This window comes from Myotis lucifugus, unplaced genomic scaffold (assembly GCF_000147115.1).
Source record: "Myotis lucifugus unplaced genomic scaffold, Myoluc2.0 scaffold_0, whole genome shotgun sequence".
Classification (NCBI taxonomy): Eukaryota; Metazoa; Chordata; class Mammalia; order Chiroptera; family Vespertilionidae; genus Myotis; species Myotis lucifugus.
The window spans coordinates 35,249,007-35,276,757 of record NW_005871048.1 but is presented as its reverse complement, the minus strand read 5'-3'; the positions used below and the strand labels follow the sequence as shown (position 1 = coordinate 35,276,757).

General features: G+C 38.0%; 1 protein-coding gene across 2 annotated transcripts in view; it reads left to right on the top strand.

The window, feature by feature from the left end:
• MSH3 (mutS homolog 3) overlaps positions 1–27,751 on the top strand; it is a 117,760-nt gene that overhangs the window by 23,090 nt on the left and 66,919 nt on the right. For both annotated transcript variants that reach the window (XR_002828157.1, XM_014451038.2), the window contains exons 9-11: positions 14,928–15,040; positions 18,314–18,428; positions 25,732–25,816. Coding sequence is in view for 1 of the 2 variants with exons in the window: in XM_014451038.2 (XP_014306524.1) it covers positions 14,928–15,040; positions 18,314–18,428; positions 25,732–25,816 (313 nt within the window). In the remaining variant the exon portion in view is untranslated. The remainder of the gene's footprint in view (positions 1–14,927; positions 15,041–18,313; positions 18,429–25,731; positions 25,817–27,751) is intronic.

The following is a 27,751-nucleotide window of genomic DNA, read 5'->3' as shown; positions in this document are numbered from 1 at the left end:
CTAGTTTGGCTAGCTGCTCTCCAGAGTGAGCATGGTAGCCTGAGGCAGGACAGATGTGAAGTTTGGGGAGAAAGGTAATGTAAAGTGAAAGTGAAGGAGAATCCAAGGTAAAACAGCAGAGAGAAAGCAATATTAAGGAAGGTTTGGATAAAAAGCTTCCTGTGAAAAAACTGAGAAGGGATGCCTGATGATAGAAGCTATATCTAGTGATTTTTGTGTCCCCAGCACCTATCATAGTAGCTAGCATATAATAGGTACTTAAAAATGCTTGCCCTAACCGGTTTGGCTCAGTGGATAGAGCGTCGGCCTGCGGACTGAAAGGTCCCAGGTTCGATTCCGGTCAAGGGCATGTACCTTGGTTGCGGGCACATCCCCAGTAGGAGGTGTGAAGGAGGCAGCTGATCGATGTTTCTCTTTCTCTCATTGATGTTTCTAACTCTCTATCCCTCTCCCTTCCTCTCTGTAAAAAATCAATAAAATATATTAAAAAAATGCTTGATGAATGAATGATTACACAGTGACTTTTGGAATAAGAAGAATAATGAGTATTTCCTATTTGTTTTCCTTATAAAAAATGATCTGGTTTTATAAACACAGAGATTGTGGTAGTGGCTAGAAATTCATACATATAACATATATGATGATAAATGTATATTTAAATGGTATGGGTGTATCCAACTCATTTACATCTTTTGGGAAGACCATATTAATTCCCTAATATTTTTTCATTATTGTTTTTATTCTTCAAAAATTAAGGAAAAATAATGCCACTTTAAATTAGTTTGTTTAGACATCCTAACATTTCCATGGACATTCCCTTGTAGTAAACATTAATGGAATGTACATGGTTAGGCTATCCTGGACGAGGAATTAGATAACTATTAGAGATTAATATTGATGATCACAAGGTCCCAGCCTCATCTCTGGCACTTGAAAACTTTTCTAGTATAGTGCTCATTAGGAAATATTTTTTTCTTCTTTCCATTCTGTCTTTCTCATCTTCCTTATTCCTTGTTTCTAGAGTAGAAGATATAAATTGACTGCTGTGCCATTCTATTTCATTATGCTTATTGCATAATAAATTCACTTTGCTATTCAGAAAACTTAGAATTTAAAAATTGATTGTAGTAGTAGAGATGGTAGTGCATTAAGTAGTAGAGATAAATCTCATACATAGTAGGAAAATGTCTCTAGGAAAACATTTAAAGAGAAAGTAATCGTAATAATAAAGAAATCTATTTTGTGTTGATTTCCTTTTAAAAAGTATACTAATTCCTTCTGTGGTGGAAATGTCATTGTATTTTTAGTAGTGTTTTTTGGTACTGATAGTTTTTATATACCTAGTTAGCACTTTTAATGAGTGTGCTTAACTCATATATAGGAAAATCCAGATTTAAAAATATGATAAATTAATAGGGATAGTTACTCTTCAGAAGTGTTTGCTACAGGGTTTATCTAAATAAGGAACTTCCTTGGCATGTTATTGAGTGTAACTCCACAGGAAAAGCTCTACTTGAAAAGCATAAATGGGGTGTACATGTAATAGGTTTATTGATAGTAGTGGAATAGGAAGAACCAGCATTTGAGGAGTCTGGAGGAATGACCTGACTGATTATGACAGAGAACTCTCAAGGCAAGGCCAGACAGCCTGAACAGAAAGTTGGGAAGCAGATGTGTGAGATGTGCAGCTTACCCTGGGTTTTCCAGGTGGGCCTAATTAATCATAAGAGTCTTTTAAATGTGGAAGAGGAGGAGGAAGAAGAGTTCAGAATGGTGCAGTGTTTGTCCCACCAACACTGGCTTTGAAGGTGGAGGAAGAAGCCATGAGCCAAGGAGTGTAGCCTGCCTCTGGAAACCAGGAACGGCAGGGAACCATTCTCCCCTAGAGCCTCGGGAAAGGAATGCACTCCTGCTGACACCTTGAGGTTAGCCCGCTGAGACCAGTGTTGGAATTCTGAGTCACAGAACTGTAAGATAATAACTGTGTGTTGTTAAGCCACTAAGTTTGTAGTAATTGGTTAGAGTAGCAAAGACAGAGTAATACCCTAGCAATGTGTGTGGGTATTGGGTAATGAAGTAAAATGTTTTTGGTAAGGGGGATTGTGGCTTTAGAGAACTTTTTTTTTTTTTTTTTAATTTATTTTTTTTTATTATTAAATTTTTATTGTTCAGATTACATTTGTTCCTCTCCCTGAAGTTGGCAGGTGTTTAATACTGTTCAAGTAGACATTACTTTCTTGGCAAATAAGAATGTAAATACTTGTTGTGGTTCTGACTGAAATATTGGGGATTTTTAAGTACTTGATAAAATGATTACTGCCCCTTTTAAGTCTGAGCAATTTCTAGTTGCTAAGTCAGGGTATCGTTTATGTATGAATTACCTTATAATTACCTTATAGGTAAGTATACTTTACAGTCTTTTATGTAACTCCCACATATCACAAAGTTTACTTGTGGGTGATTAAATTGAGTAAGACAAGAGGTTGCCCACCCATACAGAATAAAATCCTATTTCTTCTACTTGCCAGAGAACACTGAGAACAGCCTGGCCTGCAGGTTGATTGTCATATTCTGCCTCCATCCCACCTACTTATTGCTACAAAGAGACACAGAGCTTAGCCTCTCACCACATTCACATTCTGTCATTTTCCTGGGGCTGCCGAGAAAAGGGCTCCCTTAGGTTTCTAGTAGTTCTAAGGCTCTGTGCTTCTAGGAGAGAAGCTTCCATCTTGCTTCCTGTTTGCATATTTCCTTCCATTTTATCTTTTCTTCTGTGCTAACGATGAGTAGATTTTACTTCAGGGACCTGTGTGTTTTGTTCACTCCTGCCATTATGTTATATACTGAAATACTACTTTTGTCAAAGTGCTGATAGATTACAATGCTCTGCAAACACATAGATATAAAGAATGATCTTTTAAAACTACGATTTCAAGTTAAATATTGGCTCTGTGTAGAAAACAGTGCTGAAATTCAGTAGTTCCCTGGGGCTATGGTAATGTGAGGTGTTCATTGGATGTCTTTCTTCTAACCCAGCCGTGGGCAAACTACGGCCCGCGGGCTGGATCCGGCCAGTTTGAAATGAATAAAACTAAAAAAAAAAAAAAGACCGTACCCTTTTATGTAATGATGTTTACTTTGAATTTATATTAGTTCACACAAACACTCCATCCATGCTTTTGTTCCAGCCCTCCGGTCCAGTTTAAGAACCCATTGTGGCCCTCGAGTCAAAAAGTTTGCCCACCCCTGTTCTAACCTCAGGAGTGGAAAACTTACTGCCTGTTCTCCAGGTGTATAGCGAGTGCAGCTTCATCTTCCAGAGTTCTCTCTGTGGCTCAGGGTGTCTAGATAAATTTTCTGCTTTTGTTCTTAGAGGTTCTAGGCCAGGGGTGGGCAACCCCGGGCACGCGTGCCAAACATGGCACGCCAGTAACTTTTGCTGGCACGCGAAACCCTCTCTTATAATCTTCCATTTGCAATTTTTTTCTTAATATCGACTTTTTTATTTTTCAGATAAATTCAGTGTAGGTGCATCTTAGATAAATAAATAATTTTACATAACATGTATACATGAAAAAATAAATGTATTTTTCATCATCACATACTGTGTTTTTGTCGCTCGAATGAATTTTATTATTTCTTCAAGGTTCTTCACATATGTACACCTTAAGAGATATCAAGTAGGCGTGACATGTTCTCAAAAAATTAGGGTTGGCATGCAGAAGAACTTTGAATCAGAGATTTTGCTGGTTTTGGCACGCACTCACAAAAAGGTTGCCCACCCCTCTTCTAGGCCATGCTGATTGCCGTTAAGCGATTACAAGTGCTTTTTGCCTGATAAGCTGTTCTTACCATATAAAAATCAGAATTTAGACACAAGATAAGGAAGTGGTGATTTTGTTTTACAGTGATTTTTTACTTAGATACTTCTAGGTATTGTCAATTCTGATTTAATTTGATGTGTTTAAAGAACAAGTTATTAAAAACATTTAAAATAACCCATTTTACAAAAATTTGATTTGCAAACCCAGTCATTGTGTAAGGTAACGTACCTGAGGCCAGAAGTATGGCACACTTTCTCCCACCCAGTCTCTTGCCCCTCTATTGGCTCTAGCTACACCAGATCAGTTGCCATGTGCTGTAGAGATGCCATGCATGATGGGAGAGGCACAGAACAGTGGTCTGAGCACAGAGTCTGGGACCAGACAGCCTGTGTAGAATCCCAGCTTCCTCGCTTAATAGCTGTGGATCTTAACTTCTCTGTGGCTCAGTTTACTTATTCAAAAAGATGTTTATAATAACAGAACTGTCTCAGGGAGTTATAGTGAGGCTTAAATTAGTTAATACATGTAATAGGCTTAGAACAGTGCTTGGAACATATTAAGTGCTCAGTAAATGTTAGGTCTTAGTGTTTATTCATCATTTCTTTTCCCATCATTCTTAACCTATTTTTACATGTGCAGTGTGCCTTTCCCACATCTGAATGTTAAAATATTGTATATCTCAACAATCACTACTTTTGTGAAGCTGCCCTGCCAGTTTTAGTTGTGGCTCTAACCTTGGCTGTATGTTGGGATCACCTGTGAATAGTAGTACTGATGCCTGCATTTTAGTTCTGTGCTAGAGCTGGCTTGTAGCGGCTTGTGAGGATGAAATGTTCTTTCAGATTGCTAAAGCCTTGGTAGTTTAAAGTCAGCCACGATCAGAATGTTTACACTCTTAAATGGTTAGACACTACCTCAGCATACTAATCCTCCCGGTATTCTAGTGATTTGTTATAAGCTTCTCCAAATAGCTATTAAGCCTTTTAGTATACAGTGCATTCGTTTGCTGGGACTGCAGTAACAAAGTACCATAGATGGGGTGGCTTAAAAAACACATACTTGTTGTTTCACTGTTCTGGAGACTAAAATCCAAAATTAAGATGTCAGCAGAATTGGTTCCTTTTAAGGGCTGTGGGGAAAGGCTCTAGTCCAGGCCTCTCTCCTTGACTCATAGATAGCCATCATCTTCCTATATCTCTTCATGCCATCTTCTGTGTGTGTGCCCATGTGTCCAGATTTTATCTTTTTTATAAGGACTCTAGTCACATTGGACTAAGACTCACCCCAATCACCCACTTTAACTTGATTACCGTTGTAAAGGCTCTATCTCCAAATATGGTCACATTGTAATGGACTGGAGGTTAGGAGTTCCACTTATGAATTTTAGGAGGATATAATTCAACCCATTTCAATACAATTCAGTTTCTTTCTTTCTTTTTTTCCATTTGTCCCTCCACTACTTGAACAGTGAAGATTTGTTGACTTGAATTGAGAAGGAAATACCAGTTAGCTGGATAGGAGAAATTATTATTTTTTGTTATTCGTGTATTAATTTTTATTCATTGTACTTATGAATTCTAGATATTCAATTTGTTGATTTTATTTTTTTGAAGCAGCTCTTTTTTGGGATAATATTAAAGTTAGTATTTATAGAGAAAAACATTAGAAAGAGTAGTTCTTTTAGGTTGTCTGAGGCAGGCATGAGTTTGTTAATGAACTCAAAACGCATATGATCTGAGTGTAATGGTTTTGATTTTGTATTGTCAAGAAAATGCTTTTAATCATGCATGAGAAAGATGTTTCAGATGCATTTCTATTGATCTGAGAATATTTTAATGCCGATTGTCCTCTTTACGTACATAAGTCTTTGGCATTCGCAAAAGAATGGTTTCTTTTTTTTTTTCTCAAAGACAAATATAATGTTTGGTAATTTGTGGTTGTGCAATAGAAAAATTTTTATCTACAGGAAGAATAAATTATTTTTAAAAATTTACCTTATGTTAGGATGATTGTATCATATATATAAAATGACATTTAAACTATGATCATCTCAAAGCATGTAAATATGGAATGTACTTTTTGAAGTTAAATATTTTTCTTCAAATGAGGTACTTCTCTGCACTATTTTTTTTTTTTTTGCTGATAAAATACTGGAATAAAATCTTACTCCCCTAAATGTGTTTGGAATACTCATTTGCACAGGAATTTGTTAGTCTAATTGTTCAGATTTCTTTTTAATAGAAAAATTTCAGCTATAAATTATATGGCAAATATTAAAAGTTATATTTTTCATTAACTTAAGTATGATTTTCAGTATGCAATAAAATTTACACATTTTCTGTGGGTGAGTCAGTTAATTTTAACAAGCATACATCAATATAACCATCTCCCCTAATTATGAAGAACATTTCCATCTTCCAAGGAAGTTCCCTGTGCCTCTTTGCAGTCATTTTAGCCTCCCGTCCATCGCCTACTTCAAGCAAATACTGATCTGATTTCTCACTATAGGATATTTTAGACTCTTTTAGATTTCACATGCATTGACTCATTACAGTATGTACCCTTTGGTGGTGTCCAGCTCTTTCAGCATAGTGCCTGTGAGGTTCACCCACGTTGTTGAGTATATCAGTAGTTTGTTCCTTTCTGTTGTTCAGTAGAATCACATTGTATGAGTATACCAAAATTTGTTCATCCATCCACTTGCTGAACATTGGGATTTTGGCTATTTCCAGTAACGGTGCTAAGAGCATTTGTGTACTAGGCTTTTTATGGACATATGTTTTTATTTTCGGTAAATAGGAGTGGGTTTCTGAGCTGAATAGGTAAGTAAGTATATATTTAACTGTAATAACGGGCCAAACTAGGTTTTTCCAAAGCAGTGCTTCAATTATATACTCCTACCAGCAGGATAGGAGAGTTGTAGTTGCTCCACATCTTTGCTCATTCTTAGTATTATTGCCAGTCTTTTAAATTTTAGCCATTATAGTGAGTGTGAAGTGGTGTCTTGTTTTGGTTTTAACTTGCTTTTTTTGATAACCAGTGATGTTTCATGTGCTTATTGGTTATTCCTATATCTTCTTTTGCCCATTTATAAAAATTGGGTTGCTTGTGTGGTAACTGAGCTGTAAGAATTCTTCCTAGATTTTGAATAAAAATCCACTGTCAGATATATGTATTGTGAATTTTTCTTCCACTCTGTGGCTTGACTTTTTAATATTCTTGATGACCTTTGGAAGGACAGAAGGCTTTAATTTGATGGAAGTCAAATTTATCAATTTCTTCTTTTATGGTTAGTGCTTTTTGTGTCCTAATACATCTCTGCCTGCTTCAAGGTCATGAAGATTTTTTCTTATGTTTTCTTCTAGAAATTTTATAGTTTTAGCTTTTACTTTTAACCCCGATAAATATTTTGATTTAATTTTGGGGCCTAGTGTGAGAGTAGGGTTGAAGTTCATTTTTCTCTTTAGTATATAGTATTAGCCTTTCTGTTTCTTTGTTTTCTCATCTTTGAATACTGCTAGTTAAGTAACCTTTGAGTATCTCCTTTTGTTTCTACTTGAGAAATGAAAATGCTTTGTGTCTATTTAAAGTCATTTCAGGCATCAGAAGTAGGTAATGTAGGATTTTGGGGAGGAGCTGTGGCTTCTGAAATCATTCACTAGATTTTCCCCAACTTCATCCTCTGTTACTCTGGAGTGAAAAAGGTGCTGTTGGAGACATTGGTAGTTACTGAGAATATTAATTATTGCTGACATATTGTTTATTTGTGCTTATCCCACCCACTTACTTTTATTCTGAAGCTCTCTCCCCCCTTCCCCTTTTTTCTTTGAACACATGACTATTCTTATCTCTCATGCTACAGTAGCAGTAATAATAATAATAACAATAACAACAACAACAGCAATAGCTAACACTATGTATTAGGCACTATTCTAAGGACTTTATATTTATTGACTGTTGAATCTTCACAAACACCCTGTGAGGGATCTACTGTTCTTTGATACAGATTTTATATATTAGGAAACTGAGGCAGAGAGATGTTGAGCTCCGGATTATACAGCTAGTAAGCGGCAGAACTGGGATTTGATCCAGACCTCCTGGCTCGCAAGCATATGCTCTTAACCACTACATCATACGGTCTCTCAGGAAAAACACACAGGGAAGCAGCCATTCCCTTCACCTCTGCTTGTGGATTTCGAAAGGAGTAATGTTTTATAGCATAGTTGACATTTTGGCTGATATGTCATGAAATTTTCATTCCTTCATAATGCGTATTATAGTTTGTGTTTCTATCTCTGGCAGTAAAGTTTCTGACAAAAAGCATGTGTGCTTAAAACAGAGTTGCTTTATTTCTAAAGATCTTGCTTTGCAAACCGCAGTCCCATGTGTCCAGCAGAAAGCACAGGCTGTGGTCATCCTTCTGGGAAAGCGTCTTCGGGAGGTGAGTCTTGGCCCACTTGTTAAATGAGAATGTGCACACTGGGCTGGGGGACGGTATGTGCACATGGGTGGTAAAAAGACCCAGGACTGTGATGGGCTGAAACATTAAGAAAGGGTGAAGGTTTTAAAATATTGTTGCAAGGGACTTCATCCTCAGAGAAGATTCCCAGGATCAGGGAAGTCGAGCTGGGAGGTCATGCCTGCAGGCTGACATGAGTGGCCTCTTTAGGTCCTTGGGCTTTCTGCTGCCCTTTCCTCCCCTTCACATTTTCTTTTCCCTTTGGCTTCCCAGGTTTGAGTGCTCTTGGATTTCCTGACCTCATTGCAGATAGAAGTACTTTTCTGTCAGGTTTGCAAGACAGGTTAGAAATGTTTTTGATGGAGCTCTACTTTAAAAAGGTCACAACCACTGGAGGAAAAAAAAAAGTAAACCCAAAAGTTTAGAAAAAGCTAGAGAAAGGTTTAGAAAGACGTGAATTTACCTAGTACAGAATTTTTAAAAAATTCTTTATTGTTTAAAGTATTACATAAGTCTCCTTTATCCCCCATTGACCTCTCCCGGGCCGCCCCCACCCCCCAGCACATGCCCTCATCCCCTACTGTCTGTGTGCATTGGTTATGCTCATATGCATGCATACAAGTCCTTTGGTTGATCTCTTATCCCCTCACCTCCCGCCTTCTCTCATAGGTTGGACAGTCTGTTCGATGCTTCTATGACTCTGGTTCTATTTTTGTTCATCAGTTTATGTTGTTCTTTATATTCTACAAATGAATGAGGTCATGTGATATTCATCTTTCTCTGACTGACTTATTTCGCTTAGCATAATGCTCTCCAGTTCTATCCATGCTGTTGCAAATGGTAAGAATTTCTTTTCTATAGCAGCGTAGTATTCCATTGTGTAGATGTAGTACAGAATTTTTATATCAAGATAATACCTCCCATCTCTTTTAGTCTTTTAAACAACGCAACCATCATGCATGCCTGCTTACTTCCTGGGCCTTAGGCCTCTGAGGCCTCATGGAGTTCACACAGTGAGTGAGGAAATTATCCGTCTTCACTCTTGCTCCCCAAAAGGCCTGTCCTCCAGGGGTAGGTCCTGCTGTGTTTCTTTACCTCAGCTCTTTTTAATCCTGCCTGGTCCTACTTTTGCTTTTAATTTCTCATCCCCAGTGGTAGCTTGGCTAAGGCCCCTTCAGTCTGCTTGATGGAGAGGGTTGAGAGAGGATTCCTCTTGGTCTCCAGAATCTCTGTCCTATAGTCTACCTGCCTGTTGGTTTGGTCTGAAGCAGATTCTTTAGCTGGAATCAGACTTTGGGTTTTCCTCATCCTGGTTCACTGTTGTTCCACATGGACTTCAGAGAGATTTCCATGTTTCTAAGAAGCTGTCTGTGTGATTAGATTATATGCACTTTTTCCTTTGGACATCAAAAGGCGCCCCCACCCCCCTTTTTCTTTTTTTTAAAAAATATTTTATTGATTTTTTACAGAGAGGAAGGGAGAGGGATAGAGAGCCAGAAACATCAATGATAGAGAAATATTGATCAGCTGCCTCCTGCACGCCCCCCACTGGGGATGTGCCCGCAACCAAGGTACATGCCCTTGACCGGAATCGAACCCAGGACCCTTGAGTCCACAGGCCGACGCTCTATCCACTGAGCCAAATCGGTTCTGACACCCCCTTTTTCTTTATTGTTTAAAGTGTTACATATGTCTCATTTTTTTCCCCGACAAAGACCCCCTTTATAAAAAAGTTCTTTCTAGTGAGTATTCATTGAATATTTTAAAGGTAAAAATGAACATATTGGCTCAGGTAAGAGAAAAGCTTGAGGGTAGGCTAGAATCAGGTGTGGTTGGATTTAGGGGTCCTTGTTTGTCTCACCTCCTTGGATTCATCTTCCTCTCACATTCCACAAGGTGGCAGGGTGACGCCAATCACTCGGTCCCAGGACTTGTAGCCTTCCCCATTCAAGTACTGGAAAGTGGATGAAGGGCTCCTGGGAGCTCCTGCATAAGTCCTGTAATGCGTTCTTTCCTTCTCTTTCTCTTGTTGTTCTTCATGAAAATTTTAATTTTTGAATAAGTAGTATATTCCAGTGGTTCAAAAATCTAAAAGTATTTTCAAAGGACATGGGGGTGAAAGTTTTTCATCCTTATGTGCCCTTTTTATCATGAAATACCTCTCTTTGTCTTGCTTAATGCTTTTTGTCCTGAATTCTATGTTGCCTGATAATAAAGTCTTGTCCCATGATTTCTTTTTATGTATTTGCATTTGCTTAGTATATCCATCTGGGCTTTTTTTTTCAGCTATTATTTTATTTTTAACCTTTCAGAATTTGTTTTAAGTTGTGCTCCTCTTTGTAGCATAGAGATTTTATTTATTTTTCCTTTGTAATCCAATCTGAGATTAATTTTCCTTTAATAGGTAAGGTTAGCAAATTTACTTTTGTCAATATGGCAGATATATTTGATGTTAGCTGGTCCATATGGTTTTTGTGCCTTTTAAAAAAAGTTTCATTATGTGGTCTATGGGGTTTTTCTGGTATTTTTGTTCTAGTGGTTGTCTTTATAATTACAGTTTCAAATAAAGCCCTTAGTCTTCTAAGAAAGTGATGTTAGTTCCCTACTATAAGCAGTGATAAAATTAATTTCATACTAATTCTGAAATAGAGATATTGTAACTTTGTTAATAGTTTCTTTTATTCAATCTCGACCTCTGTTGTATTCTCAAAGGAGCGATTCATCATTCAGCCGGGAAGCTTGGAACTCAATCGGTATTATTATTATCAGTAAGTCCGCTGTCAGAAGAGGCCTTGTGAGTTTTCCTAGAGTAGATTGTCAGCCCTTAACAAGGCTCTTTTTGTCTATGAAAATTATTGTTTCCAAAGTTAGCATAGATCATAAAATTGGTTAGCTGCCATTTATTTGGTCTCAGTTGAATGTTAGTTCAAAATCTTTGTAGGTGGTCTGTTATTCAACACCAGAGAGTCACCGTGTTGACATTGAAAGATATTATTGGGTCTGAAGTCCCCAACCCTCTTTTCAGTCTGGGCTCCACACTTGTTGAGAGTTTTATCACCATTTAATTTTTCAAAAACAATATGTTTGGCAACAGAGGCATGCCACATATGAAAAGAATTTTTAAAAATTACAAGTCTTTGTTTAAAACAGTCCATCTTGGTATACCTCATGTAATGACTGGGACTCATGTCCTGATGTTAGTCCTCCCATCCAGCACAGAAGGAGAGTCGCCACCATGGCCCAGGGAGGGGCAGACAGCCTCGGCAGAGGGTGGAAAACGGAAGGTGTTTTCATAATATTTTAGACCCAGGTCAATTTATATTACCATAGTTGATTAAAAAATTTTTTTTCTAAACCTCACCCTAGGATATAATTTTATTGATATTAGAGGGGGAGGAAAGGGGGAAAGAGAGACAAACATCTATGTGAGAGAGAAACATTGATTGGTGGCCTCCGGTATGTGTCCTGACTGGGGATTGAACTCTCAACCTAGGTATGTGCCCTGACTGGGAATTGAATCTGCAACTCTTTGGTGTACAGGACGATGCTCCAACCAACTGAGCCATCCGGCCAGGGCCATAGTTGACTTTTTTACTTCTTTTGGTGAAAGATATTTACTGCCTTCTCTAATAGAGCAGCTGAAACATAGACTACCATTGGAGAAGATTTACATTTTTACTTTGTATTCTGTCCTAGGTTGGCTGCCAGTATTGTTTGTGTAAACTAGTGTTTTCAGTATGTAATTTGCCCATGAATCACTTTTGCAAACCCTGTTAAAAATGAAAACCCTCTTTCCCCCTGGCTTCCTGCTGAGTTCAGATTGAACACATTTGAAGTGTGGAATCTGCTGTTTCTGTGTGTTACACGTGATTCAGATGTCGGTATTCCAAAGACTAACTACAGTTTGGGGAAATCAAGACTGACAGTTCTATGTTTAATGTAGAAACTTATTAAAGTCTAGTTTGATAAAATTCTGATTGGATGTTACTCATTATGTATATAAGTGTTTCAACTTTCTTCAATTTAAGAAGTACAGGAAAACACAGATCTGAAGTTTAAAAATATATTTTTATTTATTTCAAGAGAGGAAGGGAGAGGGAGAGAGAAATAGGAACATCAATGTTTAGAGAGAATCATTGATCGGCTGCCTCCTGCACACCCCCCACTGGGGCATGCCCTGACTGGGAATCAAACTGTGACCTCCTGGTTCATAGGTCAACACTCAACCAGTGAGCCACACCAGCTGGGCCAGATATGAGATTTTTAACTCCAACCGGTTTGTGGAAAAAATTTTGCATGAGAACGTTTAATATACAGATTGCAGAACAATGAATTTATCACTTTTGTAATACTTCCATGAAAGCCTCAAAGATAATGGACAAGTCCATTTTTATTGATTTAATGGGTTTCTAAATCCTTATTTGCTTATCATACAAAATGTTAATTAGGACAGTAATTGAGTTACCAGCTGCCTTCGTGTTCACTCTAGGAACTTGTACAAAAACATTGTGGAGCTCATGTAAGGTCACTCATTGCTTTTTGAGTCGCTAAATAATAACTTTGCTGTCAAAATCCAGGTATTAAGGGAGTCTACAGCAAAAATTGATAAGAGCCGAAAGTGGTTTGGCTCAGTGGATAGAGCGTCGGCCTGCGGACTGAAGGGTCCCAGGTTCGATTCCGGTCAAGGGCATGTACCTTGGTTGCGGGCACATCCCCAGTAGGAGATGTGCAGGAGGCAGCTGATTGATGTTTCTCTCTCATCGATGTTTCTAACTCTCTATCTCTCTCCCTTCCTCTCTGTAAAAAATCAATAAAATATATTTTAAAAAAAATTGATAAGAGACTTGCAATAGTTAGTCTGACACTCCCTCTCCAGTAGATAAAGGTGGAAAAATCCTTCTTCAGCACCACAGATGGGAGAAAATCTTCCTCTTAGATTTCTTCCTGAATCCACTATGCCTGTCTAGTCTTGTAATAGAACAGAAAGAGCCTTTGGAGCCAGGTATGCTGGCACAGATTTCCTGGGAAAAAATTAAAAACTAAGAAATCAAGTTTATAACTTTATTTGAGCAACATGGAACAACATGACAAGGATATTGTATCCCAGGAAACCACGAGTCATTCAGCATCAGAAAATATGAATAATATGTTAAGAAATTAAGTGAGAGAGACCACATGATCATTTTAACACATATAGATAGAACATTAGGTAAGATTCAACAATCCTTTATACTAAGATTTTAGTTTTTACTCTAACTGGGAATTTTACCAAACCTTAGACTAAGTCATTTATCTCCAAACCTACAGCAAACATTATACTTAGGAGTTGAAACTTTTCCCCATTAGTGTCAGTAAGAAGACAAAGGATGCCTGTTAGCATTACTTTTGTTCAACACAGCCCTGGACTTCTTAGCCAATAGTGTAATGAGGTAGGAAAAAGAAATGAAGAATCTATATATATAAAGTCCTAATATGCAAATAGACCGAATGGCAGAACAACTGGACAACCTGTCGCTATGACGTGCACTGATCACAAGGGGGTGCGCGCGAACATGGCAGGCGTCGGCAGCAGGTGGCAGAGCGCAGAACATGGCGGGCATTGGCCATGGTGGGATGGTGGAGCAGGTGTGCCAGACCAAGGCAGGGCTCCGGTCACTGTCATTGGGGCCAGCCTCTGGTGGTTACTGAAAATTCTTTGTTCCTATGCGCCATGGTCCTGCCCGGTGCTTGCACCTGCTGCTGGCATTGGCTCCGCTTGCACCCGCTGCCAGTGCTGGTGCCAACCCTGATCACTTGGCGCCGTCAGTGGGTGCGAGCGGCAGCTGTCAGTCCCAATTGCCCCTTAGGGCTTCTCCACCTCCCCCTGCTCCTGAGGAGCGATCGGGGCCAGCAGCCGCCTCTTGCACCTGCTGCTGGTGACGGCCCTGCTCGCACCCACTGCCAGTGCCATCCCTACTTGCACCTGCTGTGGGTGCAAATGGGGCTGGCACTGTCAGCACGTGGGAGTGGCAGTGGCAGGAGCGGGGCTGCCAGCAGACAGGGGATGGCGGGGGGGCGGAGGGGCACAGCAGGAGGGGCCAGGCAGGGGCGCAGAGGATGGGCCAAGATTCACCCCTGTGCCCATGCAGCTTTGCGGCCCACAGTTCCTTTCAAGGTGCACGAATTCATGCATTGGGCCCCTAGTTGATATTATAAAGGAGAGACAAACAGTTTTATATTTTTACAGGTGATATTAATGCATACAAAGACAATACAAAAATCAATTAGCATTCAGCATAGTTACTACATAAAAGATTGATAGGCTCATGTATGCTAATGATAACACTGTAGTAAATAGAATTGAAGAAAAGGTCCCCTTTTGTATTTATTAAAGTAATTGGCCTTAATTTCAGTGAGTTCTCGATAAAAAAATATATAAAGTACTCATGGTATGCTAGGTGATATACCAGTAGTAAAAGTAATAATTACATTTTATGAAATGGAACTTTTTAACCGGGAAACTTTAGATCTTTTCTTTTCTTTTTTTTAATTTGGGAGAGAATAAGGAATGGGTCTTTATTTTTTTTTAGTCAGGCCAAGGCCTAAATACACACAGTTCAAGATTATGGAAAGTTATCTTTGAAATTTTCATTTTTTTCTTCCAGGGTGCGGGATGACAGAATTCGAGTAGAAAGGATGGATAACATGTATTTTGAATACAGCCATGCTTCCCAGGTGTTTACAGAGTTTTGTGTAAAAGATATAATTGACATCAAAGGTAAAGATTATATACATGTTAGCCATATGTCCTCAAATTTAACTGAGTTGAGGTTTGGGTAAAGGTTCAAGTTTGACTTTCAATGTAATGAAAACTAAGTAGTTACCAATACATAATTGGAAGAAGTAGAGGGAAGATTTTATTGTTCTTACACTCATCAAAAACACTACTATAGTTCTTCTTTTGTAGTTATGACCATTTAGTAATTTAATGTTTTTGACTTATTCATTGGAGTGTAAGGAGTTACTTAGTGACCAGCTTTCCTTCTTGTTCCTCTTAAAAGATGGCCCATTATTTTTCTTGCAGTTTTATAGAATGTTTGGATAAATCTCTTGATGAAGGATAGCATTTCAAAAGGTTGATTACTGTAATTTAAATACCAGAACATTAATGACAAGGTCCGAATATGTTAGGTAACCATTATTTGTCTAATTCACATTAATGACAGGGTCTGAATATGTTAGTTAACCATTATTTGTCTAATTCACATTTCCTCAGCCGATATCAGTGCTTGCTTTGGTCTGGACCCTTCATTCCTGTCAGTGCAGCTTAGTTAAGGTCCTTTTTTATCTCTTATCACAGGCTGCACAGCTTTCTCCATTAGCCCATAGATTGATCAGCCTCCCCCAGCTCCCTCCCAGGTATCAATGTCTTGTGAGCATTTCTCTCCCCATCCCTTTAAGCTCATGGTGACTTGGCCAAATTGAATTGAATGTCTGCGAGTGTAACCCATTTATGACAACCGTCTGCGATATCACCAAGCGATCATCATCTTATGCTCAACTAAAGACAAGATTAAGTCACAAGACTACCATAAGCCATCTTGGCATCAGATCACCTAGAAGGATATAGGACAGAACACCTGACTTGTGGGCAAGGCACATGTTCTCCCCTTGGTAGGGGTATTCCTCAGTGGTCTCTGTAGCAGTTCACAGAGCCATTGGTGCTTACGTTTCCCTTTGCTGCTAGTGACAGCTCAGCTGAAAGGAAAGGAGACTCTTAATAGGTGGGTGCAGGGTCTGCCTGGTTCAGACGCCCCATGTCCTGCAGGAACCCAATTCCCTTGCTGGAATTTGTACAATGGACATACCAAGTTCAAAGAGTCAGTGTACTCTCAGGGAAGGCCAATTTTCTGGAATTAGGTATTCATAATTCCTCCTAGTCCAGGTGCAGTTTACTGATTTCAGGTCATTTTCACCATATGCAGTGCTACTTCGTAACACACTGGCATTTCATCTTTATCCGGTTTCCTGGGAAACAGAGCTAGAAAGTTAAAAGAAGATGAAATTCTCAGAAGGGGAAAGGGCTTTAACTCTTTATTTACACCTTATTTTTATGCAAAGCTATAGTTGAAATTAATAAGATATTGTATATTACTGATTTATGGAAGATATGTTGTAATATTTTTATTATTTCTAAAAGTAATAAATGCCTATTTAAGAAAAGTCAAAATATATTTGTGTTTAAAGAAAAAAGTAAAAGTCCCTTCTCAAATCCTTATGAATCTTATCTATAAATCCTCATATATATATATAAACATCTCTCTCTCTCTCTCTCTCTATATATATATATATACATAAACATATATATATATAAAGCCTAAGTGACTGTTATGACTGGTCGACCGAATGATTGGTCAGCTGGTCACTATGATGCACACTGACCACCAGGGGGCAGATGCTCAATGCAGGAGCTGCCCCTTGGTGGTCAGTGCGCTCCCACAGCCAACCTCCTGTGGCCAGCCAACCTTTACAGTCCCTCCCCCTGGCTGGCCAACCTCCCATAGTCCCTACCCCCAGCCGGCTGGCCGGCCCCAATCAGCCCCAATCTGGACTGGGCGAGACTGCCCTGATCAGCCCCGATCACTGGCCAGGCCAAGGAACCCTCGAGTACATACATAATTGTGTATATTTGTTTAATTAACTTGAACTTATTCTTTCATCTGATTTTTATTGAATGCCTATTATGTGAGGCATAGTGCATTCAGTAAGGAATAAAATAGACAAAAATCCCCACCCTCTGGAGCTTACATTCTAATGGGGGGGGGGATGTACAATAAAATAAGTTAGTGCATTTGAAGAAAGTAAGTGCTATGAAGAAAGTAAGGCAGGGAAGGGGGTGAACCTTTTTGTTTTTTGTTATTTTTCAGTTAAGATGACATTTGATAGTATATTAGTTTCATGTGTATAGCACAATGGTTAGACACCATATATAGTTATTACAATTTTACTGACTGTATTCCTTAAGCTGTATGTTACATCCCCGTGACTGTTTTGTATACTTCTGCCAATCTATACTTCTTCGTCCTTGAGGGTGAACTTTTACACAGGGTGGTGAAGGAAGGCTTCACTGAGGACATGGCCCTTGAACAAAGTTGTTAACAAAGATTGGAGGAGTTAAGGGAGAGAGCCATATGGACATGTGAAGGAACAGAGTTGCATATCTTAAGTGCCTGGTATGTTTAAGGAATAGCAGGGAGCCTGGGTGTTGGAACAAAGTACTAAGAGGAGGCATGTTAAGCAGGGAGCGCAGAGTTAAAGAGGAGATGGGAGGCAAGGTGTGTAGGACCTTACAGACTTAAGGACTTGAGGTTTTTCACTCAGTGAGTTGGGGGATGTTGGAGGACTTTTAAGTAAAGTAGTCTGATGATTTGAGGTACATTTTAAAAAGGGTTCTTTTGGCTGTGTTCTGTTAAGAATACCCTTAGGGCACAGAGAGGAGCTGAGAGGCCGGATGGACAGCTGTTGTAGTATTCCTGCTGAGAGATGAGAATGGCCATTCAACTGTTTTTCCTCTCACTTGGCAATATGTTATGGATAGTTTTTTTTTTTAATATCAGTACAGGTAGCAGTGAGTCATTCCTATTAGTAGGTGTGTAATAATCTAGACTTACCACAATTTATTTAACTGTTACTCTAGTGACATTCGGTTAGGTTGTCTCTAGTTTTTTACTATTACAAAAGATTTTCCAACTCACTTCCTTGTTTCCACATCTTTGACATGCATTTGGAGTATTACTGAGTCAAAGGAGATGAACATTTTACATTTTGAAAAAGTTGCTCTATTGCTTTACAAAAAGGCATGTTCCACCATCAGACAATGCCCTTTTCCCATGCCCTGGGTATTTGTAATCATCTGCATTTTTCCGGAGGTCATTTTAAGGAGATAATCTCTAAACTATTATTTCAATAACTATAAACTAAATTTTATTTAACTTAAATTTTTAAAATAATGGTGAATAATAATTCTAACGAAGGTATATGTTGTTTTTAGGTTCTCAGAGTCTTTCCAGTGCCGTTATCCTGGAGAAGCCTGTGATTTGCTCTTTGGCGGCCGTAATAAGATACCTCAAAGAGTTTAACTTGGCAAAGGTGCTTTCCAAACCCATGTAAGTGATTCCTCAAAAATTAAAAAGGGGAGGGCTTATATTAACAACATCTCTTGAATTTGGTAAATACTATTCTCGGAGAATTTTACTTGCTATTGATAGAACACTCTGTTTGAGGGCAAGGATGAACTATGTGGTATTGTTCCTAAGAATACTAAAGATATTAACTGATATAAAAAACAGTGATAGAATCTTTAATAATTCCATCAGTTTGTATTCATAATAGCTATTTAATGTAGTAGAGTTTTGACTACAAAATGGTGCTTTATTCTAAAGCAAAGTTAATTGGCAAGTAGTAATAAGTGGAATTAAGTGGTATTAAGAAACATTCATAAAATTTCATTGCCTTTTTTATTCTTGGTTTCAGTTCTTATTTCATAGGTCATTAAGTTGGAGACAAAGAGGATAGCTTCTAACAAACAGGTTTTTTAAAATTTTATTTTAATTTTTAATCCTTACCTGAGGAAATGTTTTTCATTGCTTTTTAGAGAGAGTAGAAGGGAGGGGGGGGGGAGAGAGAGAGAGAGAGAGAGAGAGAGAGAGAGACACACATTGATATGAGAGAGACACTTCGATTGGTTGCCTCCTGCACAAGCTGAGGATCAAACCTGCAACCCAGGTACATGCCCTTGACCAGGAATCGAACTTGGGAACCTTCATTGTGTGGGCCAACACTCTAACCATTTGGAAACACTGGCCAGGGCCATAGACAGCTTTTTAAAAAGTGATTAATTTTGTAGAGTTCAGAGATTTAAAAGCTGTCAAGTGACATGCTAGAAAAATACTAGTTTAAAAACCAGTGGAATAAAAAAAGGTAGGGGGATAATTTTCTTGCCTTCCTGTGTTCCACCTTCACTGGACCCTTGTCTTTGGCTCTGTAAAGAATTACCCTTCGTCATATTGATCCTGGGCAAGGAAACTACTTTCTGCCCTGCAGAGGTGGGTGGACAGATAGGAGCGATGTTAGTAAAATGGCTGAGTATGAATTGAGGAACAAAGAGGTGGTGCTGGTTTGAGTTTGCTGGAGAGAGTGGAAGAAATCCACTCTCTTTTGTAATGTCTTTTTTTGGTGTGTATTCTAGTATGTGGTATTTAGGAAGAACAGAATACCATTTCTCTGGAAATAGTTTTGTCCTGTTGAAAAGCAGCCTAAATGTCCATCAACAGGAGCGTGGGTTCATTGTGTTATATTCTTGCACTGTAATGCTATCCAGCAATGAAAATGAACGGACTAGCAGGGGTGGGCAAACTTTTTGACTCGAGGGCCACAATGGGTTCTTAAACTGGACCGGAGGGCCGGAACAAAAGCATGGATGGAGTGTTTGTGTGAACTAATATAAATTCAAAGTAAACATCATTATATAAAAGGGTACGGTCTTTTTTTTTTTTTTTAGTTTTATTCATTTCAAACGGGCCAGATCCGGCCCGGGGGTCGTAGTTTGCCCACGGCTAGACTAGAGTTTCATGTATCAATACTAAAATATTTTTTATTAGCATTATATTGAGCCAAAAGTCAAATTGCTGAAGGGCACACAGTACATATCATTATGTGAAGTTGGGAACATGTGAAACAGTAGTAGAATACATACATATATTGAGAAGTTAGAAAGACATGCATGGGAATGAGCAACAACAAATTCAGAAGAGTGGGGCTGGAGGGGAAACCATAGAGGCCGGTGGGGAAATGGCACAGGGAAGTTCTGCTTGATGTTTATTTTTTTAATCTGGCTACAATATTAACCTATATATGTAGTAGTGTGGCTGAAGTGTTTTATTAAAAAAAATAGCAGCCTGGCATTCTACCTCCTGGGTTCCACTTTAGGGTCCAATAATAGGAAGCATTGCAGAGATCACTCTGTATGCTTGATGGTGTTGGATCCCATAAGGAAAGGATGACAAGCTATCGACCATTTGACTTGTTCCCGTTAGGGAGCCCCTAACTGAGGTAGAACTAGTGACTAATAGCTTTCCCATTACCAGTGGAGTACTGAAAATATCAGGGGGGGACACTCTGTAAAGTATATGATTATCTAACCACTATGCTGTACACCTGAAACTAATACACCATGATATTGAATGTAAACTGTAATTGAAAAAATAAAAAAACTAGATAAAAGCCAAAAAACAAAAAAGATTTGTTTCTGTCCCTACGTCACCCGGCAATGAAGTATTACTATTGAAATAAGAAAACTGACTTTTTCTAAAATCAGGCTCTCCTGTGTTTAGAAGTAGATGAATTTGGATCTGAAAACATTATTGTGCCCTCCTCATATGTAATTCAAAGTAAAAATAATACTAAACACTAAAACATAAAATGTTTATTTGTACTGAAATTAAAATAGCTTATTTTAAAATTACCTGACTTGATAGATTGAGTGCAGCTGAACTTATATCGGGTGGTGATGTTGGGGAGTGGTCAGGGAACTGGATCTGCTGGGGACTTAGTATGTGGCTCATCTGCCTCTTGGGTAATCCCTTCCTCTCATTTCCATAGAGCCAGACGAAAAAAAGATATAAAGAGGTCCAAAATTTAGGCCTTCACATTGTATATCACCCAGCATATGTCCAGCACTTAGTAGGCAGTCAGTAAATACAGTATTAATAAAAAAGAGAGAAGGAAGGAATTCTTTATCCTGTGAGCGTGGATTTGATTAGAAATTGCAAAAAATGTCCTTGGGAGCCAAGATTAATGAATAAAGATCAAACTGGTACCATTTTTTTTTTTTTTTGCTTAAAAATGAAAAACAGTGCTGGGGGAAGGTCAGGGGGGGGGGGGAAGAAAAAGGAGACATATGTACTACTCTTTGTAATACTTTAAGCAATAAAAAAAGAAAAGAAAAGAAAAACAGTGATGATGTTTTATGGGTGGCATGTGAATAGGCCCTGAATGTAATTCCCAAAGTGTAATTCCACAGTTCTTATATCTTGGAAAAAAAATGTAGCCTCTCAAAGGGATTACTTTGGAAAAACGTGCATGTTCTCATTCTTATTTAAAATTCAGTCCTATTGCTTTAAAAGCTCAGCAGCATCAGGTATGATGATATTTACTTTAGGAGCCATGTGATTAGGGGACTTTTAATTGTGTTGTTTTGTAAATGCTTTCACAAAGATTGCTGCATTTTTCATTAAAAATCTTGATATACATTTATTCAAAGGTCTTTGTGCATTTACAAAGGCTGTTGGAGAAAAATAAACCATTTTAGGAATTGTTCTTAAAGATGGATTAAGTGAGGCTTTATTAGATAGAGCAAATTTTGCTTTATGACCTTTCAGTGTAATAAACCAGAGCTGAATGAATATATGCTGAGTCCTGTGCATCTTTCTAGTGAGTCATTGAACCTAGCAGTCATTTGGGAACCGTTATACATCTTTCTTTTTATTTGCCTGGCTAATATGCTTATTGGAAACATTTAGGAGTGCAAAGATATTCATTTCGTTTAATTGCAAATCAAGTAGAAGCGAATCTACAGTAAAACAAATTTTGTAATAGAATACAATTTATAATAATTAAAATTTGTAATAATTTTATAAAATTAAATTTATAATAATTAAATTAACCATACAAAGATTAGGCAAATGGTAACTGTATGACCTCTGAAAACTCTACATAGAGAACTACTTTCCACTATTGATTTAATATGTAACATGATAGATTTTTTTCTTTGTTTCCATTTTTAAATAATATTTAAATAGGATCATTGAAGGGGGTTGATTTTTCAGATAAGTTCTGTACCTTTACTGCCTCTGTCTAATTCAGAAATATTTTTTAAAAGTAGTTTTGTAATGATATAGTGTCTTAAATTTCTGTGGCAAGTTAGAAGCAAGTATATTTCCTTTCATTTTAAAACTTGAGGAAACAAAAACATCCTTTGTATTTTTGTCGTCTTAAATATTAATGAAATATGTTTCTATGTTACTTATAATATTTCTATCCAGATTCACACAGCATGAACTCTAGCCAGGCATTATTTATGAGATTCATTTCAAAGCAGATGAAATTTAGCTTCTTCGAAAAGGATAAATAATTCAGAATTTTTTTTTTTTTTTAGTATTTCAGATCAGGATCATATACCGTTGAATTCCTAAGGATGCTGGCAGATTCAACCCTTAGTTCAAAAGTATATACAATTTCCAGTGGAAATAGCACTGACATAAGGAAAATTTTCCCCACCTCCAGAACATATTATCAACCAAACATTTGGGAGAACCAACAGCAAAATTGGTTCTTACAATTGCTTGATAATTATTGTTCCATAGGGTCAGTTTAGTTTAATGTTGTCCAGTGGTTGATCTTTTATTAAAAATCAATGCGGATGTCAGTTTAAAGAAACTGCTTCTCCCAGCGTCTACTTGGAGGTCTAGATGACTTGTTCACTAATGGCAAAAACCAAAACTAAAACCACTCTTAAATGAAAAAAGAACCTGTACAGGCAGACCTTAGAGATACTGTGGTTTTGGTTCCAAACCACTGCAGTAAAGCAAGTATTATTTTAAATATTTATCTTTATTGATTTCAGAGAGGAAGGGAGAGGGAGAGAGAGATAGAAACATCAATGATGAGAGAGAATCACTGATAGGCTGCCTCCTCCACATCCCTTACAAGGAATCGAGCCCAAAACCCAGGCATGTGCCCTTGACCGGAATCAAACCCGCAACTCTTCAGTCCACAGGCCGACACTCTATCCACTGAGCCAAACAGGCTAGGGCAGCAAGTATTATTTTAAAGTGAGCCGTAATCATTTTGCTGGTGAAGGATCTTGCCATCAGTTTGTAATACTGTATATGCAAATCTGTGAAGCGCAGTAAAAAGAGCTAACTTAAGCCAGTTTGGTTCACAGTTACTGGGTTCTTTTTGATATTGTAGATATTAGGAGGCCCAGTAATTATATGTAGCTGAGGGATCTAAGCCTCCTCCCCAACCCTCTCTCTACCAGGTTGCATGTTAGTCCAAACAAAATTCTGCCACACACAGATACTTTTTAGCAAGCAGGTACAAACGCAGTCATGCAAACTCTTCTATGAGCATCTTGAAATTCTAATTTGGGTCTTCTCAATGTTCTTGCTTCAAAGGTTCAGTTGAGGCATAGGAGGAGCAGGATTTCAGTTTTAGTTGGTGTTAGGTGACAAAACCCTCAGATGATTGGTGGAACGGGATGCTTTTGGAATCCTAAATCTAAGACACCATTCTTCAGGATATGGACTGTTGGGTGTACAAGTTCTTGTGAGGGTGAAGGCAACTGAACAGACAGTATTTCTGGACAGTCCACACATCTTAAATGCCACTTATTTTATTTTACACCTCCGATGTTAATGGGAGATAAAGGCAGCTTGCCAAGATGTTTTCAGGAAAGGCTGACGGATTATGGGTTCTTGATTAGTCTTTCTCTCATGCCAGCTAAGCACCATCCATACTCTGTCTGATTAAGGTGTGCAAGTGTTAACTTGTGTAGATTAAACCCAACTTTTGTGAACAGGGAATGACATATCTAAACACATGGGCACTGATTAGATACCAACTCTGAGTCTAGCCTATTAGCTCTTGCAGCTTGGATTTTTGACCAGGAAGCTGTATTAACACCTGTCAGCTTCACAGCCAACCACTGCCTAATTGTTTCTTCCCGAAAATGTTTTACATTTTATTACTGACCTTGGGTGTTCACAGACATTTCTAAGCAAAGGAAAACAAACCCACACTGGCTTCCCTATAGGAAGATGGCAAATATTGGTTGAGCATCTACTTTCTGCTAGGCCCTGCAGGTGCTGCAAATTGTGTGATATCAATAATCCTTGCCTCCAAGGAGCTAAGATCTATGTTTTATATTTTTATGAATTTCAGAAAAGAAAGGTGAGGGAGAGAGAGATAGAAAATCAATGATGAGAGAGAATAATTGATCGGCTGCCTCCTCGGGATTGAGCCTGCAACCCAGGCATGTGCCCTGACTGGAAATCGAACTGTGACTTCCTGGTTCATAGGTCGATACTCAACCTCTGAGTCACAGAGGCGGGCCAAATATCTATTAATGAGGATAGCCCAAGAACATAAGTTGCTGTAATTACATTATTGAATGACCAACTGCTATATGAAGGAGAGAAAGGGCTACATACATCTGGTATCAATCAGTGTTGGAGTTGCTTCCCTCTAAACATTAACAAGTTATCATTCTTTGGAAGCTAGGTCAAATCTGTTGTAGAAAAATTACACTGCCAAAGGACAGCATTCAGTTACTAGGCAACATTCCTAATGTGCAGTAAGTTATTTCTTTTTCAGGGCTCTGGAGCTTTAGTTGAAGAGTCATCTAGAAGTGGAGGCATTTTGCAATGAACGCTGGCTTTGATTTTAGGCTCTAGATTCCTGGATGAGGGCTTGTTTCCATAACTGGCTTGGGAAACTGGGTTTTGTTTAAATCTTATTACAGCTATGATGGAAACACTCATGCCCTCCCTCCAAATATATAGTTTAGCGACCTTGCCATGATGTTTCTTGCCTTTTAGCCATCAAATCTATAAGTGCTATTTACAGAAATGTCTAAGGACTGACTGGCTTATAAAGGACATTGAATTCTGTATCAGTAATGCATTGATTAGTATACTTTTTAACATGAAATACTAATAAGGACAAAATTGGAATTGTGCATACATTTATTAATCATATCGCAACTCAGTACTCAAGTCTATTTGAAATTTATTGAACTTTTAATCTAGTTTGAAGTAGTTAGAGGTACATAAGGAGAATATGAATTCTTTGAGCTTAAGGAAATATTTTCTGCTACTTTTTTCAATTTTATACTCTATTAAAACAGCCACATTAATATGCATTGTTAATTAGAGAGTAAATAACATTTGTTGCACTTATCAGAATGTTGATTAAAACCTGTTCAAGGGTTTATCAAGATGATCTCATGCTAAAGAATAAGAAGGATGTTTTTAAGTATCTTTACATATTTTTAAAGCTAATTGCATAGTTGTTTCCTGAAGATACCACACCACCACATGCTCTGCCAATGATACAAGACTATGTTTGGTTCTATTTCTGGGAATATATTAAAAAATTATTTGTAACACTTACTTTCCTTCCTTGTTCTTGTGTTTGGTTTGAGAGCAACTGTCCTCATTTTGCCATCAACCTATTTAATGCCACCAGCATCAATGGGAGACAATATACCAGTAAATATTCTTTTAGCTCCTTTTGGTTTGATTCTCTATCAGAGAGCTAACTTTTGTCATATTATCACTGGAACATTTCTAGTGCTTACGTTAGTTCTTTATGCACTTACATCATGGTTCATATTTCGTTCTTTTACAGGAAATTTAAACAGTTGTCAGGTGCAATGGAATTTATGACAATTAATGGAACAACATTAAGGAATCTTGAAATCCTACAGAATCAGGTCAGGTAAACATAAGGGCTAGTAGTTTCAAATGGTTTTGAAAAACAAACTTTGGAATAAGGTAGCATTTTGGAATAAGGTAATATTCTTAGGAATACAGGTGAAAACAACAATATTGTCTTCAACTGACTGCTCTGCCTATTCTGTTATCTATTTATTAGTTGATAACTGTAGCACCGCTGTTTGGAGAATTAAATACAGTATAAGAAATACTTCTGTGGGGTTACTTATAGAGCTGTCCTTTTTAATGATTGAAGTAACATGCTAATTCAGATAATTTCTGTATCAAATATTTTTTTGGAAGAACATCTTTGAAAATTCATATGAAGATTTTTTTGTCTGCTTAATTATATTTTTCTACATTTAACTTTTTCTTGAAATGTTTGCAGTCTTATTTTATTATGCAGCATATAAAACAAGTTACTGTGATATTCAATTAGACTGTAAGATGCGTAATAATTCCCTTTACAGATTTTCATCATTTATTTGTCTTTTATTGATGAATTAGGAAGATAATGGAGCCATTGAAATTATTGCTTTCATTATTATTAAATTGGCACTTGGTAATGTGAGATGTTATGTTATAAAATTAATGTTATCATAACAAAGTCATAGAAATAAGAAGTTTCAAGTCGTTTGAGTAAGTAGTGGAGACTGAACGACCTGAGTCAAATGGTTTAAAGCTCTTCAGAAGCATTGATTACTGTCGTGAATTATAGTAAATGCCAAATTTATTCTCCTGACTCCTGGATTTGTATATTACTAACTAGATTTTTTAAATTTAGTTTCTCCCTCTTCCAAACTATCTGTGTATACTAGAGTCTACCTTGTTTCCATTCAATAACACTTTTATTTTGTCATTCATTTCATTTATCCAGAAGTGAGAATCTTTCCCACAAGTCTTTCTCATCAACTCTGTATACATCCCCTGATAGGAAAGAAGTAGTAGGAATAAAAGGACATTTCTTGGATGAAGAAGAGCTCACAGTCAGAGTCTGCACACACAGCCCCAGTATTCCAAGTTGTCCTTATTCTGCCACATCCTCCCTGTTCCAGTCCTACTACTGTGGAGTCAGTTCTGAAATCACATTCCAAAGGCAAAAATCATCTGTAACCAAAATACCCTTTAAAAATCCTTTCATTGTCAAGACTTGAGCCCTTGTAGAACAGAAGCTGAGAATGAACATCTGCGTGTCTTTGCACTTCAGCGTTGGCCTCTCTTATAGATGAGCAAGGACAGGGGCGATGAGGAGGGGCCAGTGTCAGGGAGGGCAGAGGTGTAACAGGACTTGTGTTTGCCCACCCCTCTCTCTCTCCTGAGCCTGTTTCTCCAGTGAGGCCAGGTACCTGGAACCTGATTCCCTCCACTGTCCTCTTCTGGGGACCCTTTACTGCAGGCGGGCCAGTCCGCTCTTGTCTCAGAGGGTGGTGCTGTTGCTGATCTGGACCAGCCTTGTTCATGGGCCAGTGTCCAGCTCCATCCTCAGGAGCCTCTGTGACCCTGAAGCTGCTCTGTGCTCTGCTTTCACTCCTAAGGCCCAGGGAGCTGATGTGATACCTTTTATAGTTTCTTCCTGCCAGGTGGCATTGGGTCCTAGTTATGAGTCTTTTTTCCCCAAACTTGGATTTAAGTGCCCTGAGGGAGGGAACATGTCTTAATATACCTTTGCCAATCACACAACTGAGTACATTAGGGAGGTTTTCTGTAAGTACCTGCTTGATGATTTGAAGGAAAAGGAAAAATTTAAAATAAAACCACTCAGGTGAAAACTGCAATTTTATGTTCCAAACAAGATTTAACCTATTAATAGATTTTTTGTAATACAATGAAACCTTGGTTAGGATAAACCATCATCTCTAGTTAGTTGTAAATTTTTTTTTATGACTCAACTTTGAAATAGAAAAGTATAGATAGATAAACTTTTACTAAGGATT